This window comes from Oncorhynchus tshawytscha, linkage group LG08 (assembly GCF_018296145.1).
Source record: "Oncorhynchus tshawytscha isolate Ot180627B linkage group LG08, Otsh_v2.0, whole genome shotgun sequence".
Lineage (NCBI taxonomy): Eukaryota > Metazoa > Chordata > Actinopteri > Salmoniformes > Salmonidae > Oncorhynchus > Oncorhynchus tshawytscha.
In genome coordinates, this window is record NC_056436.1 from 41,615,019 (window position 1) to 41,632,186 (window position 17,168).

The 17,168-nt window shown below is 41.7% G+C and overlaps 1 protein-coding gene across 1 annotated transcript; it reads left to right on the plus strand.

The window, feature by feature from the left end:
* The first annotated feature begins 5,127 nt into the window (after window positions 1–5,127).
* Window positions 5,128–16,938, plus strand: LOC112256465 (platelet-activating factor receptor). The gene is made up of 3 exons (XM_024429739.2): window positions 5,128–5,562; window positions 13,055–13,148; window positions 13,575–16,938. The coding sequence occupies exon 3, from the start codon at window positions 13,617–13,619 to the stop codon at window positions 14,733–14,735; it is 1,119 nt and encodes a 372-aa protein (XP_024285507.1). The 5' UTR covers window positions 5,128–5,562; window positions 13,055–13,148; window positions 13,575–13,616; the 3' UTR covers window positions 14,736–16,938.
* The last annotated feature ends 230 nt before the right edge of the window (window positions 16,939–17,168 follow it).

Sequence of the window (17,168 nt, forward strand, 5' to 3'; positions counted from 1 at the left end):
TGATTAGCTGTTCAGGAGTCTTATGGCTTGGGTGTAGAAGCTGTTTAGAAGCCTCTTGGACCGAGACTTGGCGCTCCGGTACTGCTTGCCGTGCGGTAGCAGAGAGAACAGTCTATGACTAGCGTGGCTGAAGTCTTTGACAATTTTTAGGGCCTTCTTCTGACACCGCCTGGTATAGAGGTCCTGGATAGCTTCACTATCTTGCGTGCGGACTAGCCTATAGCCTATGTTCTGTTCAGTTTGAGAAGGAGAGCACGAATATCCACACTATGAGATCTCATTTAAAGTCCCTCTATTTGACATACCTGCACATTCATTTGTTTCTCCTTTTCCATACAATCCATGATATACAATTGCACTGAATATTATTTGAATAATGCAAGATTTTAAATCCCAGCAGTCTTTAAAATGACATTCAGGAGCAAAAGATTTTCAATAGTTGTTTTTAATTCATTTAAAAAATAATATTGGAATGGAATATAGCTAATAACATTAAATAACATTGGAATATAACATTTAATAACAATAACTTAACTAATTAATTCATTGTAACATTGATGTGGCAACTCTTATGCTCTGCTATTGAACGATTATAATTTGTACATAGGTCACTAATAAAGGTATCCCCAGTAAAATTGGAACATAACTCATGAGTCCACCTCCTGCACTGCTCACACCTAATCCAGTCCCAACCTGTGACTGAAAACAGGGGGAGAGATGCCAACTGAAAAGCTCTCTCTTAAAAATGTAGCCAGCTATCTAGCTATATGAAATAAAATGCTGTGTAAAATAGCTAAAAGGTTATAAAGTAACATTAACTGTGAAGCTATCAGTCACTAGTGGAAACATTTACAACTGAAATTAAGTTACGTTATCTTTTTAATACATTTTACATCAGACGATCTGGTAGTAAGGTTGCTACAGTAGCTAGCACTCCTAACAGTTTATTCTAACTAGCTAGCTGGCTAGAATTTACTGAGAGTGAAGTTGCTAACTAGCAGGTTAGCATAATCTAGCGCTAACTGGGTTAGACATTGTCTAAATGACAGGTAGAAACACATTCATAACCATGAAGGGGTAACCTGCCCCCAGCGGCCAATTACCACCTAGTAAGGGGGGGCAGGGGCGAGTTTCCCCCAACACACTCATCCAAAATATTACTACTTTACTCAAAATGTATCTACATTTTTCTCTCAAAACAAGGGGATTGTTCATTTTAAGGCTTTCCTACTTGGATATTTACAAGACAATTGTAAATCCAACTTAATTGGAATATATCTACAACTTACCACAAAATCATTTTGTTGAAATATCTCCAAAAGTTGTGAGCAAGTAGCAGCCAGGACAAGTGTTGGGCGAAATAATTTGGTGACATCCCCTGGTCTTAATGTGAATTACAATGGAGGTCAGTTACCCTCAAGTACCCTACAGGTGTGTTCTTTTTTTTAAAAAACATAATAATTTCAAAGTGGATTTGCTTAAGACTACTGATAAATACTCTGTGTGACCCTAATGTAGCCCACTGCAGTAAAAGGTAAGATTGAGGAAAATAATTTATATAATTTTTATATAAAGTGATCTATAATAGCGCTTTGGTCCACAATGCTTTATGCTAGAAACAAGCTGTAAAATACCCGGGAAAGACGCGACTCTGATGCATATGGGGATATCTGTGAAGACAGACGCTGGGAGACAAGAAGCAAGTACAGGGAGTGAATGTTTAATAAATAAACGACATGAAACAAAACACGGACAGTGTCTGGACAGGGGGAACAAAATGACATTAATGCTGACACAGGGATGAAACTGAGGAATAGACAGATACAGGGGAGGCAATCAATAAGTGTTGGAGTCCAGGTGAGTCCAATGAAGCGCTGATGCGCGTAACGATGGTGACAGGTGTGCGTAATGATGAGCCTCCTGGCGCCCTCGAGCACCAGAGGGGGGAGCGGGAGCAGGCGTGACAATATCATTGTTTAATTTCCTTGACATTCAGAGACTGAGCTACAACCTTCTATAGTAGAGGAAACAAAATATGGTCTTTGCTTGGGAAGTAATCTAATTCTATCACTGTCAATTGATTAAGCTATTCACTTTCTGTAAAATAGAATATGTTTAAATCCAGACAGCTTTTAAGGAAACTCTTGTGACATTCTCTAAGTTGGGTAAAGCCATGGAAGAAGAGTAGCCAGCAGTTAAAAGCTTACAATTTTCTGTGTTGGTAGGTCTACTCTTTCTGGGTTGGAAAGGTAGGCCTAGCATTTGAAAGTAACATCTCAGATTTAATGACAGTGAGATCCAAAAGTATTGGGACAGTGACACATAGTAAAAAGTTTGGACACACCTACTCATTCAAGGGTTTTTCTTTATTTTTACTATTACATTGTATAATAATAGTGAAGACTTCAAAAGCTATGAAATAACAAATATGGAATCAGGAAATTTCCCCCCCAAATATTTTATATTTAAAAGTCTTTAAAGTAGCCACCCTTTGCCTTGAATAAAGCTTTGCACACTCTTGGCAGCTTCATGAGATGGAAAAGCATGCCAGGTGACTAACAGTCCAGAAGGAGTTCCTACATATGCTGAGCACTTGTTGGCTGCTCCACCTTCACTCTGCAGTCCAACTCATCCCAAACCATCTCAATTGAGTTGAGGTCGGATGATTGTGGACGCCAGGTCATCTGATGCAGCACTCCATCACTCTCCTTCTTGGTCAAATAGCTCTTACACAGACTGGAGGTGTGTTAGGTCATTGAAAATAATATTATAGTCCCATTAAGCACAAACCTGATGTGATGGCGTATTGCTGCAGAATGCTGTGGTAGCCATGCTGGTTAAGTGTCCCTTGAATTTTATAAATCACAGACATCAGCAAAGCACCTTCACACCATCCCACCTCGTCCTCCATGCTTCACGGAGGGAACCACACAAGCAGAGATCTACTCTGCGTCTCACAAAGACACGGCGGTTGGAAACAAAAATCTCAAATTTGGACTCATCAGACCAAAGGACAGATTTCCACTGGTCTAATTTCCATTGCTCATGTTTCTTGGCCCAAGCAAGTCTCTTCTTATTATTGGTGTCCTTTAGTAGTGGTTTCTTTGCAGTGATTCGACCATGAAGGCCTGATTCACACAGTCTCCTCTGAACAGTTGATGTTGAGATGAGTCTGTTACTTGAACTCTCTGAAGCGTTTATTTGAGCTGCAATCTGAGGTGCAGTTAATTGCTGATTTCTGAGGCTGGTAACTCTAATGAACTTATCCTCTGCAGTAGAGATAACTCTGGGTGGCGGTCCTCATGAGAGCCAGTTTCATCATACCGCTTGGTAGTTTTTGTGACTGCACTTGAAGAAACTTTAAAAGTTCTTGAAATGTTCCCTATTGACTGACCTTCATGTCTTAAAGTAATGATGTTGTTTCTCTTTGCTTATTTGAGCTGTTCTTGCCATAATATGGACTTGGTCTTTTACCAAGTAGGGCTATCTTCTGTATACCAACCATACCTTGTCACAACACAACTAATTGGCTCAAATGCATTAAGAAGGAAAGAAATTCCACAAATTTACTTTTTTTTCACCCCCTTTTTCGTGGTATCCAATTGTTGTCTCATCGCTACAACTCCTGTATGGGCTCGGGAGAGACAAAGGTTGAAAGTCATGCGTCCTCTGATACACAACCCAACCAAGCTGCACTGCTTCTTAACGCAGCGCGCATCCAACCCGGAAGCCAGCCGCACCAATGTGTCGGAGGAAACACCGTGCACCTGGCAACCTTGGTTGGCGTGCACTTCGCCCGGCCCGCCACAGGAGTCGCTGGTGCGCGATGGGACACCCAGGAGGCCCCACAAATGAACTTAACAAGGCACACCTGTTAATTGAAATGCATTCCAGCTACCTTACCTTATGAAGCTGGTTGAGAAAATGCCAAGAGTGTGCAAAGCTGTCATCAAGGCAAAGGGTGGCTACTTTGAAGAATTTCAAATATATTTGGATTTGTTTACTACATGATTCCATGTGTTATTTCATAGTTTTGATATCTTCACTATTATTCTACAATGTAGAAAAGAGTAAAAATAAAGAAAAACCCTTGAAAGAGTAGGTGTATCAACTTTTGACTGGTACTATATATATATATGTTGTCTCTCTACTCCAGCGCTTTGGATGTAAATTGATACAATGGCTACGGAGTTAAAGCTTTAATTTTAGGGCATTTTCATCCATATTGGGTGAATTGTTTCGAAATTACAGCACTTTTTGTACATAGTCATTTTAGGGAACCAAAATTAATGGGACAAATTCACTTATGTGTATTAAAGTAGTAAAATTTAACTATTTGGTCCCATATTCCTAGCGTGCAGGTACAAACATGTTGGATGCATTTGCTGTTTGTTTTGGTTGTGTTTGAGATTATTTTGTGCCAATAGGAAATAATGCTAAATAATGGATTGTGTCATTTAGGAGTTACTTTTATTGTAAATAAGAATAGAATATGTTTTTAAAGACTTCTACAGTAATGTGGATGCTAATTATGGATAATCCTGAATTAGTAGTGAATAATGATGAGTGAGAAAGTTACAGACAAATATCATGCCCCCAATACATGCTAAACTCTCACCATTACAATAAAAGGGGAGGTTCGCATTTTGAGAGGTATGACTTTCTCACTCATCATTATTCACGATTAATTCAGGATTACCTGTAGCATCCAAATGATTCATTCTGCTAATATGTAAAATGACTTAGAATTGCATGACATTTTTATAAAAGGCTATTGTTTCTCAGACCTGTAAATACAATGACAGATTCATGCAATGCTTTTACTATAAATAAAAGGAGATCTTTCCACCCCTACTCTTGTCCACGGTGGTCTGCGAAACCACAACCAGACCTTCTGGCCGGCAGCCCTGTGCGCTATCAACATGTCTGTCTTGCCATACAATGCTTACCCAATTTCTAAAACTGCATATCTAAGGCTCTGGTCTGTCCAATAAGTTGGGGTAAATGGTAAACATGCTCTATGCTATCCACGTTATATTTTAATTATTATTTTGGGTATAGGGGTCGCTTTTTTTAAGCGTTAGGGAGGGTTTAGGTAAAATATGTTTTGCTGAAAGGGGAGGACCATCCATTTTCATTTCAGAGAGGTCCAATTTTCAGAGAGGTGTCTTCTTATAAATAACGTCCACAACCCTTCTATGCTCGTTGGCAGGGGTAGGACATGCAGTGCGTCAAACCTCTCAAATAAAACAAAGAAACTGGCTACACAGACGCGCAGACTACGGAGACGCCGGTTGATTGATAACAATTGTGTGTACATTTATTTCGCAGCGCTCGCGCACGCAACCTGGGCGGTCTAGTCACGGAATCAAGCGCTTCCTGGTGGATTCATTCGAGGAGTTTCTCTAGTTTGAAGAAAGTTTATTATAATATGTACATGTTCTAGGCTATAGATACAGTATGTTTACTATTGTAGCCTAAAAAACGCTAGTTTCAATATAATAGTGTGGAACACACACCCTTGGAAAGACTACCACATTGAGAGAGGAGCCACGCACTCAGGTAAGCGCATCTTTCTTACTATTTTCAAATAAAATGTAATTGTTTTGTTACATATGGGAACATCACTTCTTTTTTTTCTTTTTTTTTACAAAGTTGCCAAGTAAATGCTATTATACAAAGATAGGATAGGTGCTAATATTGTACTATTCTGCTTGGGATTTCAAATGTTTTGCACTGATCTTTATTACCTGTGAAAATGTTTGATCATTTATAATTATTTATTGTATAAGGGTTCAAACAAATGTGCACGCACTGCGAACATCTTTCATTGCATTTATAATAAATGTCTAGAGCCATGCAGAGAAACCTAAATGATTTCATACAGTATTAGAAAACATTGTACAAGCAGTTCTTAAAAGGGCAATCTGGGGTATATAGCCATTTCTTTTTGAAGAATTTATAAATACCTCATGAGCTTAGTTGAACTTTCTTAGTTAATCTTGTTATAATCTTGTTTTATCCCATTGTATCCATAGCTCCTTCAATGAATTTGAGTGGTTAAAATGTTTCCAGCAATACTGCTCAGCTGTTTACCAAAAAAGTAATTGTTTGAATCACAGATTGTCCCTTTCAGCAAGACAGGCCTTTCTCTGTGCTGGTTGCTGATAATAAGCAGAATCTACTGAACACCCAAAACCAATTAGGTAAGGTGTTGTATGCAAAATGCAAAACTGGAAAAACAGGTAAATAGGGTCCTGTAGGCTCAGCCCTAATTTGTGTGCTCTCTGACACCCGGAGTTGCATGGTAAATGGCCTATAGATTTTGGTGGCTGTTTTGTTAGACCTCAGCGTGGCTTCAGTGTGGCTTTTGAGATTACTTGTATCTGTACAGGGTGGACTCTGAATTACTCTATGCAAAGTTTTATTGTCTTCTCAGGAATTGTGTCTTATTACTTTGGTCTCATCCCTCACACAATCCTTTAAATGCTGTGACACCCTGTGGAGATTGGGCCTGGGAATGTTTAGGTTACTGTAAGCTTGGTTATTGTTTGATTGGTCAATGGTGGTTGGTTTTGGGTTGAAAGGTTACACCTTCAGATGTTGTAAATTGATTTAAATGTTGTATCCTGGAACTAGTCCATGGAGGAAGGTTGTTTGATCAATTCTTATTTCCTAGGCTTCTGGCCTAATAAGCATCTCTTCTATTCATGCTTTGTCTTCTAATTCTTTGGAACGTAAGCTTTATGCCTTGTATGTGAATCCATTCATTGTTCAATATTAATTAAATATCTGCCTTTAATATAGACAATTCTCAGACCAATTCTTGCTAGTCAACATCAACTCATTGCATCATGCTTGCTTGTATATTTTAATGACCTTTTATGAAGTCAGATAAACATTATAATAGGCTAACTGCTTAGTCCTATTATAAGTCGCATGTGATGTATATACGATAATATACTGTATATGCACATATATAAAGTATTAATGCCCACTAGTCTCACTATTGTTTGTGTAGAAATGCTCTAATGAAGGTTGGCTGACCGAAAGCATAGCTACTATTAAAATACATTTTTATCTCACCGGAAGTGACTGGAAGTGTACAGACTGAAGTGGCAGCAAGTCTTAACCCTTAAGTGGTTGAACATTTTGCCATGTCTTTTTGGTCTGTAGTCACTGCTAGTTTTGAAGCCTTTGTTAAGGCCTCTAGAAGTGCAAGTAATTTAAAACACCAAATATCCACTGATATGCTGTAATGTGTAAACACATTACCTAGCAGCCAACCTGATTGCACTAATTGTAATTACAGTAAAATGCTAGGAAATACAATCTCCTCCCCTTAATGAATTTCATTCATCCATTATTTTTTTCCTATATAAACAGTCAATTTAATGGTATTGTATTGTGTGTTATTAAACAGTACTTGCTACTGTAATATTTATATTACAGTCGGTGTACTATAGAATGAAATGCAGAATTTTGCTTACCACGAGCTGCTTGTAAGCTACTGTCAATTTAACAGTAACCCCTATACAGTGCATGATATTCAGCCCATTGAGAGTCATCCCTACCAAAATACATCTTATCTAACACAACTCAGGATAAGACCCAGATGCAGATATACGAGGCAGACAGTTTGAAAAACGGCAGGTCAAGCCAGGCAGTGGTGGAAACAAGAGACAAAGAGCTGTGAGACAGAGGTTTGATCCTAGATACATGAACAGTGGGATGTATACGGAGGGTGCGGGGCCGATAAAGGGCCGATACAACTGCTAGGGGAACGTTTACGGAACTCCACCCGGAGGGGCAAATCCCGAGTGGACAGCCATACCCTCTGCCCGAGACGATAGCGGGGAGCAGGGTGGCGGTCTTCCAGGTACGGCGACAGCCACGGATGAACATCTGGGTCGATGGTATGCTGACTTCTTGCTCAGGGAAGAGCGGGGGCTGATATCGCATGGAACACTCGAAAGGCGAGAGACTAGTGGCCAAGCAGGGAAGGGTGTTGCAGGTGTATTCCACCCACGTGAGTTGTTGGCTCCAGGTGGTGGGGTTGGTTGAGACGAGGCACCTAAGCATAGTCTCCAGGTCTTGATTGGCACTCTCCGACCAGCCGTTGGACCGGGTATGAAACCTGGAGGACAAGCTGGCTCGATGACCCAATAAGGGTAAAGCCTTCCAGAATCAGGATGAGAATTGACAACCACGATCAGAGACAATGTCGACAGGGAGTCCATGGATTTGGAAGACGTGCTGCACCATGAGCTGCGTCGTCTCTTTCGCTGAATGTATCTTGGGGAGAGGGACGAAATGGGCAGCTTTAGAGAACCTATCCACCACTGTCAGTATAGTGGTGTTGCCATCAGACGGAGGAAGCACAGTGACAAAATCCAGGGATATATGAGACCAGGGGCGATGAAGAACAGGGAGTGGCTGAAGGAGGCCTACCGCAGAGTCTTATTCTGAGCACACACGTGTATGTGGAGACAAAGGCTGAAACATCAGGAACCATAGGGGGGCCACTAGAAGTGTTGTTGGAGGAAGGCCAGGGTTCAACGGGAGCTAGGATGGCAGGTGAGCTTGGAGGAATGAGCACATTCCAGGACCTGAGATAGGGCCGAATCAGGGACAAAAATCCGGCTGGGAACGTTGTGCCTTGCGGACCAGGCTCTTGATACCTCAGACAATTGTAGCTGCAAGACATGAGGTAAGGAGGATGGTCTCAGAGTCAGAAGGTGTGGCAGCGGAACTATACATGCGGGAGAGAGCATCCGGCTTCACATTGAACATGCCACAGAGCACATAGTTGACCAGGGTATGGAACACTATGGGAGTGTTGGTGAGTCCAAACGTCATGACCAGGTACTCAGTATCCACTAGCTGTGTTGAAGGACGTGTTCTACTCGTCTCCTTCGCGTATCCGACCTAGGTGGTAGGCATTCCGAAGGTCCAACTTGGAAAAGATGGCTGCCCCCTGGAGAGGTTCGAAAGCCGAGGAGAGGAGTGGTAGAGGGTAACAATTCTTAACCGTGATGTCATTGAGGCCCCTGTAGTCGATACATGGACGCAGGTTCTTGTCCTTTTTCTCCACAAAGAAGAACCCTGCGCCGGCAGGGGAGGCAGAAGGATGAATGCTCCCAGCAGCCAGAGAGTCCTCAATGTAGTCCTCTATGGCCTTGGTCTCAGGGCCAGTTCATGCTATAGCTATACTATGATCGATAATGTCAAAAGGCCCACTGAAGTCTGACAAAACAGCAGCCACAATATGTTTATCATCAATTTCTCTCAGCCAATCAGTCATTTGTGTAAGTGCTGTAAAAATGGCAATGTATCTGGTCAAACACAATTTTTTCCAAAAGTTACTAAGGGTTGGTAACAGGTTGATTGGCTGACTATTTGAGACAGTAAAGGGGGCTTTACTATTCTTAGGTAGCGGAATGACTTTTGCCTCTCTCCAGGCCTGAGGGCACATACTTTCTAGTAGGCTTAACTTGAAGATATGGCAAATAGGAGTGACAATATCATCTGCTATTATCCTCAGTAATTTTCCATCCAAGTTGTCAAACCCCGGTGGCTTGACTTTGTTGATAGACAACAAAACATTTTTCACCTCTTCCACACTCACTTTATGGAATAAAAAATGACAATACTTCATAATTTGGTCAGATATAGTTGGATGTGTAGTGTCAGCGTTTGTTGCTGGCATGTCATGCCTAAGTTTGCTAATCTTGACAATTTAAAAAATCATTAAAGTAGTTGGACATATCAGTGGGTTTAATGAGTCATCTGATTCAATGAATGATGAAGCTGAGTTTGCCCTTTTTGCCCAAAATTTAATTTAAGGTGCTCCAAAGCTTTTTACTATCATTCTTTATATAATTTATCTTAGTTTTATAGTATAGTTTCAACACCTCCACCACTGGCATTTGTCTTTTCTGTAAATGTTATAACCTTGTATTGCTACCACTGAATCATCAAAGGTATTATCTAAGTGAGTTTCAGAGATGGTCAATACATGAATGTCATCTGTTACTAGCAAGTTATTTACTTCATTAACCTTGTTTCTTAGGCTACATATGATAACGTGGGCTATCTTTGAAAACTTTTCTGGGATGCTTGATTGTTTTCATTGTTTTATTGGGAAGCTTAGCAGAATTAGACATGTTCATGCTGTTTATGTTAGTGCAGGGTGAGCTGCACACATGGGACTTCCAACTATGGCACACCGCCTCAGTGCTAACACTATAACTCATTAGACATTACACACCATTGAACCGCCCAATACAACGGCCGGGGAAGGGAATGGAGAAATCTGACCATTCCTACCTCTCACACAATTCTTTGAACCTTTCACGGATCCACGAGAAGCAGGATAGCGTATGCCCGCTGCTTCCCCCGATAGGTCCAGACCTCCCACAGAAGGCAGTGCCCGTCAGATCCAGAGAGAGGGAAAGGAGCCGAACTCGACAACGAAGCCACTGCTGGAGTCAGCGTATTTGGAGTCAGCACCGCCATCGCAGACACCGGCAGTCCCAGCGACGAAGGCGCAGTTAGATCAGGCACCAGTGCAGCAAAGCTATTCCTTATGTCAATCTGCTCCGAACCTCTCGCAATCACTGCCGTCCGCTTAGCAGCATGCTGCTTCCTTTGGTTTCCACGACTTGTGACATGGGGACCAGAAGCTGATTGGAACAATCTTCTTTGCTGTTCTCTGTCTACTTCATTACAAGATGGAGTAGGAGAAGCAGATGGAGACAACGTTCTTGGCAGGCAAGTTCTAGGTAGCACAGGCCATTCGGATAGGGACAGATGACAGGGCTGGAAAACATCCACCAGGCCCGAGCGGCGTCCAGCCATAGGAGTTGAGAACGAGAAAGTTCCAATTTGCATTTTCCCCGTAAATTAGCGCAGAATTGAGATTTGCTGGCCAATCGTAGTCACCTCATTCCTGTAATCCTCTGCAAGCAAACAATTGCTTCATTTGAACTCTGGATTGTCAATACAGTGGAGTCAACCATGTGTGAATGTTGCAGTTGTATGTTTACAAGGCCAATGCCAAACATTAGGAATGTCTTCCTAATATTGAACCCCCCTCCACACACACACACACAGATTGAAGTGGATTTAACAAGTGACATCATTAAGGGATCATAGCATTCACCTGGTCAATCTATTTCATGGAAAGAGCAAGTGTTCTTAATGTTTTGTACACTGTATATACAGTGCCTTGCGAAAGTATTCGGCCCCCTTGAACTTTGCGACCTTTTGCCACATTTCAGGCTTCAAACATAAAGATATAAAACTGTATTTTTTTGTGAAGAATCAACAACAAGTGGGACACAATCATGAAGTGGAACGACATTTATTGGATATTTCCAAAAAATTTAACAAATCAAAAACTGAAAAATTGGGCGTGCAAAATTATTCAGCCCCTTTACTTTCAGTGCAGCAAACTCTCTCCAGAAGTTCAGTGAGGATCTCTGAATGATCCAATGTTGACCTAAATGACTAATGATGATAAATACAATCCACCTGTGTGTAATCAAGTCTCCGTATAAATGCACCTGCACTGTGATAGTCTCAGAGGTCCATTAAAAGCGCAGAGAGCATCATGAAGAACAAGGAACACACCAGGCAGGTCCGAGATACTGTTGTGAAGAAGTTTAAAGCCGGATTTGGATACAAAAAGATTTCCCAAGCTTTAAACATCCCAAGGAGCACTGTGCAAGCGATAATATTGAAATGGAAGGAGTATCAGACCACTGCAAATCTACCAAGACCTGGCCGTCCCTCTAAACTTTCAGCTCATACAAGGAGAAGACTGATCAGAGATGCAGCCAAGAGGCCCATGATCACTCTGGATGAACTGCAGAGATCTACAGCTGAGGTGGGAGACTGTCCATAGGACAACAATCAGTCGTATATTGCACAAATCTGGCCTTTATGGAAGAGTGGCAAGAAGAAAGCCATTTCTTAAAGATATCCATAAAAAGTGTCGTTTAAAGTTTGCCACAAGCCACCTGGGAGACACACCAAACATGTGGAAGAAGGTGCTCTGGTCAGATGAAACCAAAATTGAACTTTTTGGCAACAATGCAAAACGTTATGTTTGGCGTAAAAGCAACACAGCTCATCACCCTGAACACACCATCCCCACTGTCAAACATGGTGGTGGCAGCATCATGGTTTGGGCCTGCTTTTCTTCAGCAGGGACAGGGAAGATGGTTAAAATTGATGGGAAGATGGATGGAGCCAAATACAGGACCATTCTGGAAGAAAACCTCATGGAGTCTGCAAAAGACCTGAGACTGGGACGGAGATTTGTCTTCCAACAAGACAATGATCCAAAACATAAAGCAAAATCTACAATGGAATGGTTCAAAAATTAACATATCCAGGTGTTAGAATGGCCAAGTCAAAGTCCAGACCTGAATCCAATCGAGAATCTGTGGAAAGAACTGAAAACTCCTGTTCACAAATGCTCTCCATCCAACCTCACTGAGCTCGAGCTGTTTTGCAAGGAGGAATGGGAAAAAATGTCAGTCTCTCGATGTGCAAAACTGATAGAGACATACCCCAAGCGACTTACAGCTGTAATCGCAGCAAAAGGTGGCGCTACAAAGTATTAACTTAAGGGGGCTGAATAATTTTGCACGCCCAATTTTTCAGTTTTTGATTTGTTAAAAAAGTTTGAAATATCCAATAAATGTCGTTCCACTTCATGATTGTGTCCCACTTGTTGTTGATTCTTCACAAAAAAATACAGTTTATATATCTTTATGTTTGAAGCCTGAAATGTGGCAAAAGGTCGCAAAGTTCAAGGGGGCCGAATACTTTCGCAAGGCACTGTATTTAGTGTATAATGTATACTTAGTGTATAATGTATTACTTATCAGATCGGACTTGCCGTAACATAAGTTCCCTAGATTTATTTTCCTACAGGGCTGTTATCTCTTTAATTTCAAGTTTAAGAAAGAAGACAGACAAGTCTTAACGTGAAATATTAACACATTTACACTCAATTTCTTTGTACTTCCTTTCCTTGGAAAAGAGTTTGGGTTTACTGGAACCAGGACATATCCATCCTTAAGGATTTAAGTGACGTAGTTCCTCCGGATTGTGGGAATCCCATTGAACTGACCAGGGTAAGTACAGTCCAACCTTTCCTCTTGCGCTCACTTCCCATCCCTAAGTGAATGTCACTAGGGTGGCCAAACAGTTATGCCACATTAGGCAAAGCATCAGTCCAGATATCATGTCATTACATACAATATCATAACACTTTTTATATACACTTTATTATTTTTCTAATACGTGAGTTGTTAAGCCACTAAGTAGGGCTTATGAAGCCTTTATAGCCACAATTTTTGTAAATATAAAGTAGGACCCCTCTTGTTATTGCCTGTTATACTGATGACAGAGCAGGAAGACATTAGTCTAGATTTGACTGGAAATATGCTCATCATTCACTCATCATCACAAACAGAGAGCACAGTGTTGAAAGTCCACTAAAGTGAATATTGCAGTGAGTCTTGAAATATGACTTCTAATAGGAAGTATTTTTCTCACAGAGGGAGTTACTTGCTTTAGCAAAACCAACAGTGGAGTCGACCATGGGGGATAAAGAGGACTTAGTAGTGACCACAGCTGTGAACTTTGTCGGGAACGGAAACTTCCTGGACTCGGCGTTCCGCTACACTCTCTTCCCAGTGTTCTACGGTGTTGTGTTCATCCTTGGGCTGATATCCAATAGTTACGTGCTGTTCGTGCTGTGGCGCCTGCGCGATGCCAAGGCCTTGAACGAGATCTGCATCTACATGGCCAACCTGACTGTGGCCGACCTCCTCTTCGTGTCCGCCCTCCCCTTCTGGATTGGCTACTACCATCATGGTGGCGTCTGGCTCTACGGCGAATTCCTGTGCCGTGTAACCGGCGTGTTCTTCTTCATCAACACCTACTGCTCCATCCTCTTCCTTGCTGCCATCAGTATCAACCGCTACTGGGCCATCACGCGTCCGCTGGATGCCGCCTCGTCCGACCATTGGTGCCGTGGGGTGGCCGTCACAGCGGTCATCTGGGGGGTCACTCTGTCCATGTCTGTGCCATACCTCGTGAAGACGGGCATTCAGAAGGACAAGAGCAACGTGTCGCGATGCTTCGAGGGCTACCACCATGAGACGGATGGCGAGAAGCGGCTGGTGGCCGCAACCCACCTTATCATTGTGGGGTGCTTCGTCTTGGTCTTCTTCCTCGTCGTAGTGTGTAATCTGCTCATCGCCCGGGCGTTACTAGCCCAGTCCCTTACCCAGGGTCGGGGCTCCAGTTCCTCCAAACCCCGGGGGGTGAAGGGCCGGGCCCTGCAGATGCTGTGTGCTGTGGTGGGGGTGTTCGTGGTGTGCTTCCTCCCCCACCACATGGTCCAGGGCCCCTGGACCCTGGCTGTGCTGGAGATCAGGGAGGGCTGGGGCAGCACGGAATGGAGCCAGAAGACCAAGCAGTGGTTGAACGACGCCCACCAGGTCACCCTGATGCTGATGGGGCTCAACTGCCTCTTCGATCCCGTGGTGTACTGCTTCGCCACCAGGAGGTTCCACATGTATATCAAGGACCATCTGAAAAAGGTGGGGAGGGTCAGAGCCTGCTCAGAAACAGCCACCACACACATCTCTATAGTGGAATGCAAGAATGTGAGCCAGCGGCTCCATAGCGAACAGCAGCAGCTCAATAATTAAAGTCCTTCACTGTAACGGAAAACTGTAATTTATATGGTAAATTTGGGTATTATCAATAGTAAAGTACTCCAAACATTTTACTTCAGCATAGTGTAAATTGTTGTGGGCAGGGAAACAATTGCTTTATTTTGAATGGTACTGTAATTCCACCCCACAGATTACAGTACTGTACCTTGTCTTTGGGGGGCCAAAAACATTTTGACCACTTGTGAGTGCATGTTATTGTTGTTTCTGGCTTATTAACATATTTTGAGCCGTGCCTTGTAAGAGGCTATATTTGTTGCACCCATGAGTGAAAATGCTGTACCAATTTAACTCCTATGTTAAAGGAGACTTTGATTGTACAGGGGACAGATTTTAGTGGCAGCAATTCTTAAACCTTAAATGGTTGAGCATTTTGCCATGTCCTTTTGGTCTGTACCCCTGTAGTCGCTGCCAGTTTGGAAGATTTTGTTAAGGCCTCTACAGGTGCAAATAATATAAAACACCAATTATGCATTAATATGCTGTGGGATGTTTACAACCACATGCATCTGGTTTTCAAGGGAAAAGGAAAGAGAGCCTGTGACGCCTACACGACTTCCGCTTTTGAACATTAACAAGGCGACACTCCATCTTAACTCCTCCTCCACATTTATTGGATTGGTTGAACAGTGCAGAAGAGAACCTCCCCAACCATTTTTTTCTTCTCGTCAGCTACGTTAGGTTACCTAGCAGCCAACCTGCTTGCACCAATCCCTTGTAATTACAGTAAAATACTGTGAAATACAAACCCGTCCGTCCCCTCAAAGAATTTAATTCATCCAGTCATCCATGTGCCGACCTTACAGTGAAGTGCTTACTTTCAAGCCCTTACCTAACAATGCAGTTAAGAAAAATAATTGTTTAGAAAGTATTTACAAAAATAAACTGAAGTAAAAAATAAAAGAAAATAGAAAAATATTTAAAGAACAAAAATAAAATAACAGTAGCGCGGCTATATACAGGGGGTACCAGTATAGAATCGATGTGCGGGGGCACCGGTTAGTTGAGGTAATATGTACATGAAGATAGAGGTAAAGTGACTATGCATAAATAATAAACAGAGAGTAGCAGCGGCGTAAAAATATGGGGGGGGTTCCATTTAAATTTCACCACCTCTTTCTTCCTGTTCTTTTTCTCTTTGAGTGTAAACAGAGTATAAAAGCAGAAGTTTCATAGGGAACTGGAGCTTCTATAAATGATAAATTCACCCCGTATACAATTCCCTCTGCAAGGAGATTAAGGGCTCTATTCAGAAATCCTCATTATTTCGTTGAATGATTTAACATTTGAGCGTCATTATTTCCATATAGCCTATACTTTCTCGTTCTGAACTTCTAACGTGAGTAGGACGGGTCTGGCTTTGTGACAATGATCAAGACCATCTGCTCACCGATATGACAGCCCCAATGCAGTTACACCTCCGACACCGCCAAAACATCAGCTATGTGGGTGTCGGCTATTGCCGGTTAATGCTGATCTGATTGAATCTAGGCCTAAGGGTCCCACTGTTCAGCAAGAGTAGGAGCAGGGCAAGTTTCATTCAGCCATCAGGCTGCTGAACAGTGGGACGGATGGACAGTAGGCCCCAGAGACTTTGAATATGTGAAAATCTAAATGTGTGACTTGTGTACTAGCTTTCCAGTTTTTCCTACGGCATGTAATATATTGTGTTTGTGTATTTGTATGCTGATATCACAAAAGGAATTTACATGTAAATGGACAAAGTATATCGTATCATATCGTATTTGTTTTGCAATTTTGTACGACAAATTTTGCAAAACAAATACTGGGAGCCAAGAAGTACTTTTAAAAATGTGATGCATTGCTATTATTGTTATTGCTATTATTATTATAAAGAATGATGAAGTAACAAGCTTTAAGGTCATTTTATGAGGCTGGTAACCATCCTAGATGTCAATTCAACATCTCTTCCATGTTGGGTCAGCGTAATTTCAATGAAATGACGTGGAAACAATGTTGATTCAACCTGTGTATGCCCAGTGGGATGTGATGAACTTGATGACTTCTCAGCTGCTGAAGTATAAACAGAGACGGTTTATGAAGTAAGTTGACCACTGGTATAAATGTTGCACTTACTGTAACTCTTTGTATGTGATGCAATTGGAACATATTGTGTAACGCTGTACTGCATTATCAAATAAAACAAATATCTAACAGATATATTGTTATTGAAATACCAGTTTTTTTTCACAAATTAAAAGCTACCATTAAAAGATTATGGGAAACAAACAGAAATGTACAATTTCCATTTTCCCATTCATAAACATGGCTCACTTATCAAAATAATACTGACAACACAGAATGCTATAGGAAACTTGAACATTTTATTTACATTTTCCAGGTGTAGCACAGAAAACAAATGAGGGCTTGGCCAATTTGACTTTTCTT

Bases quoted from the DNA above. Each gene is read 5' to 3' on its own strand.
- LOC112256465 (XM_024429739.2), top strand. From the start codon at position 13,617: ATGGGGGATAAAGAGGACTTAGTAGTGACCACAGCTGTGAACTTTGTC.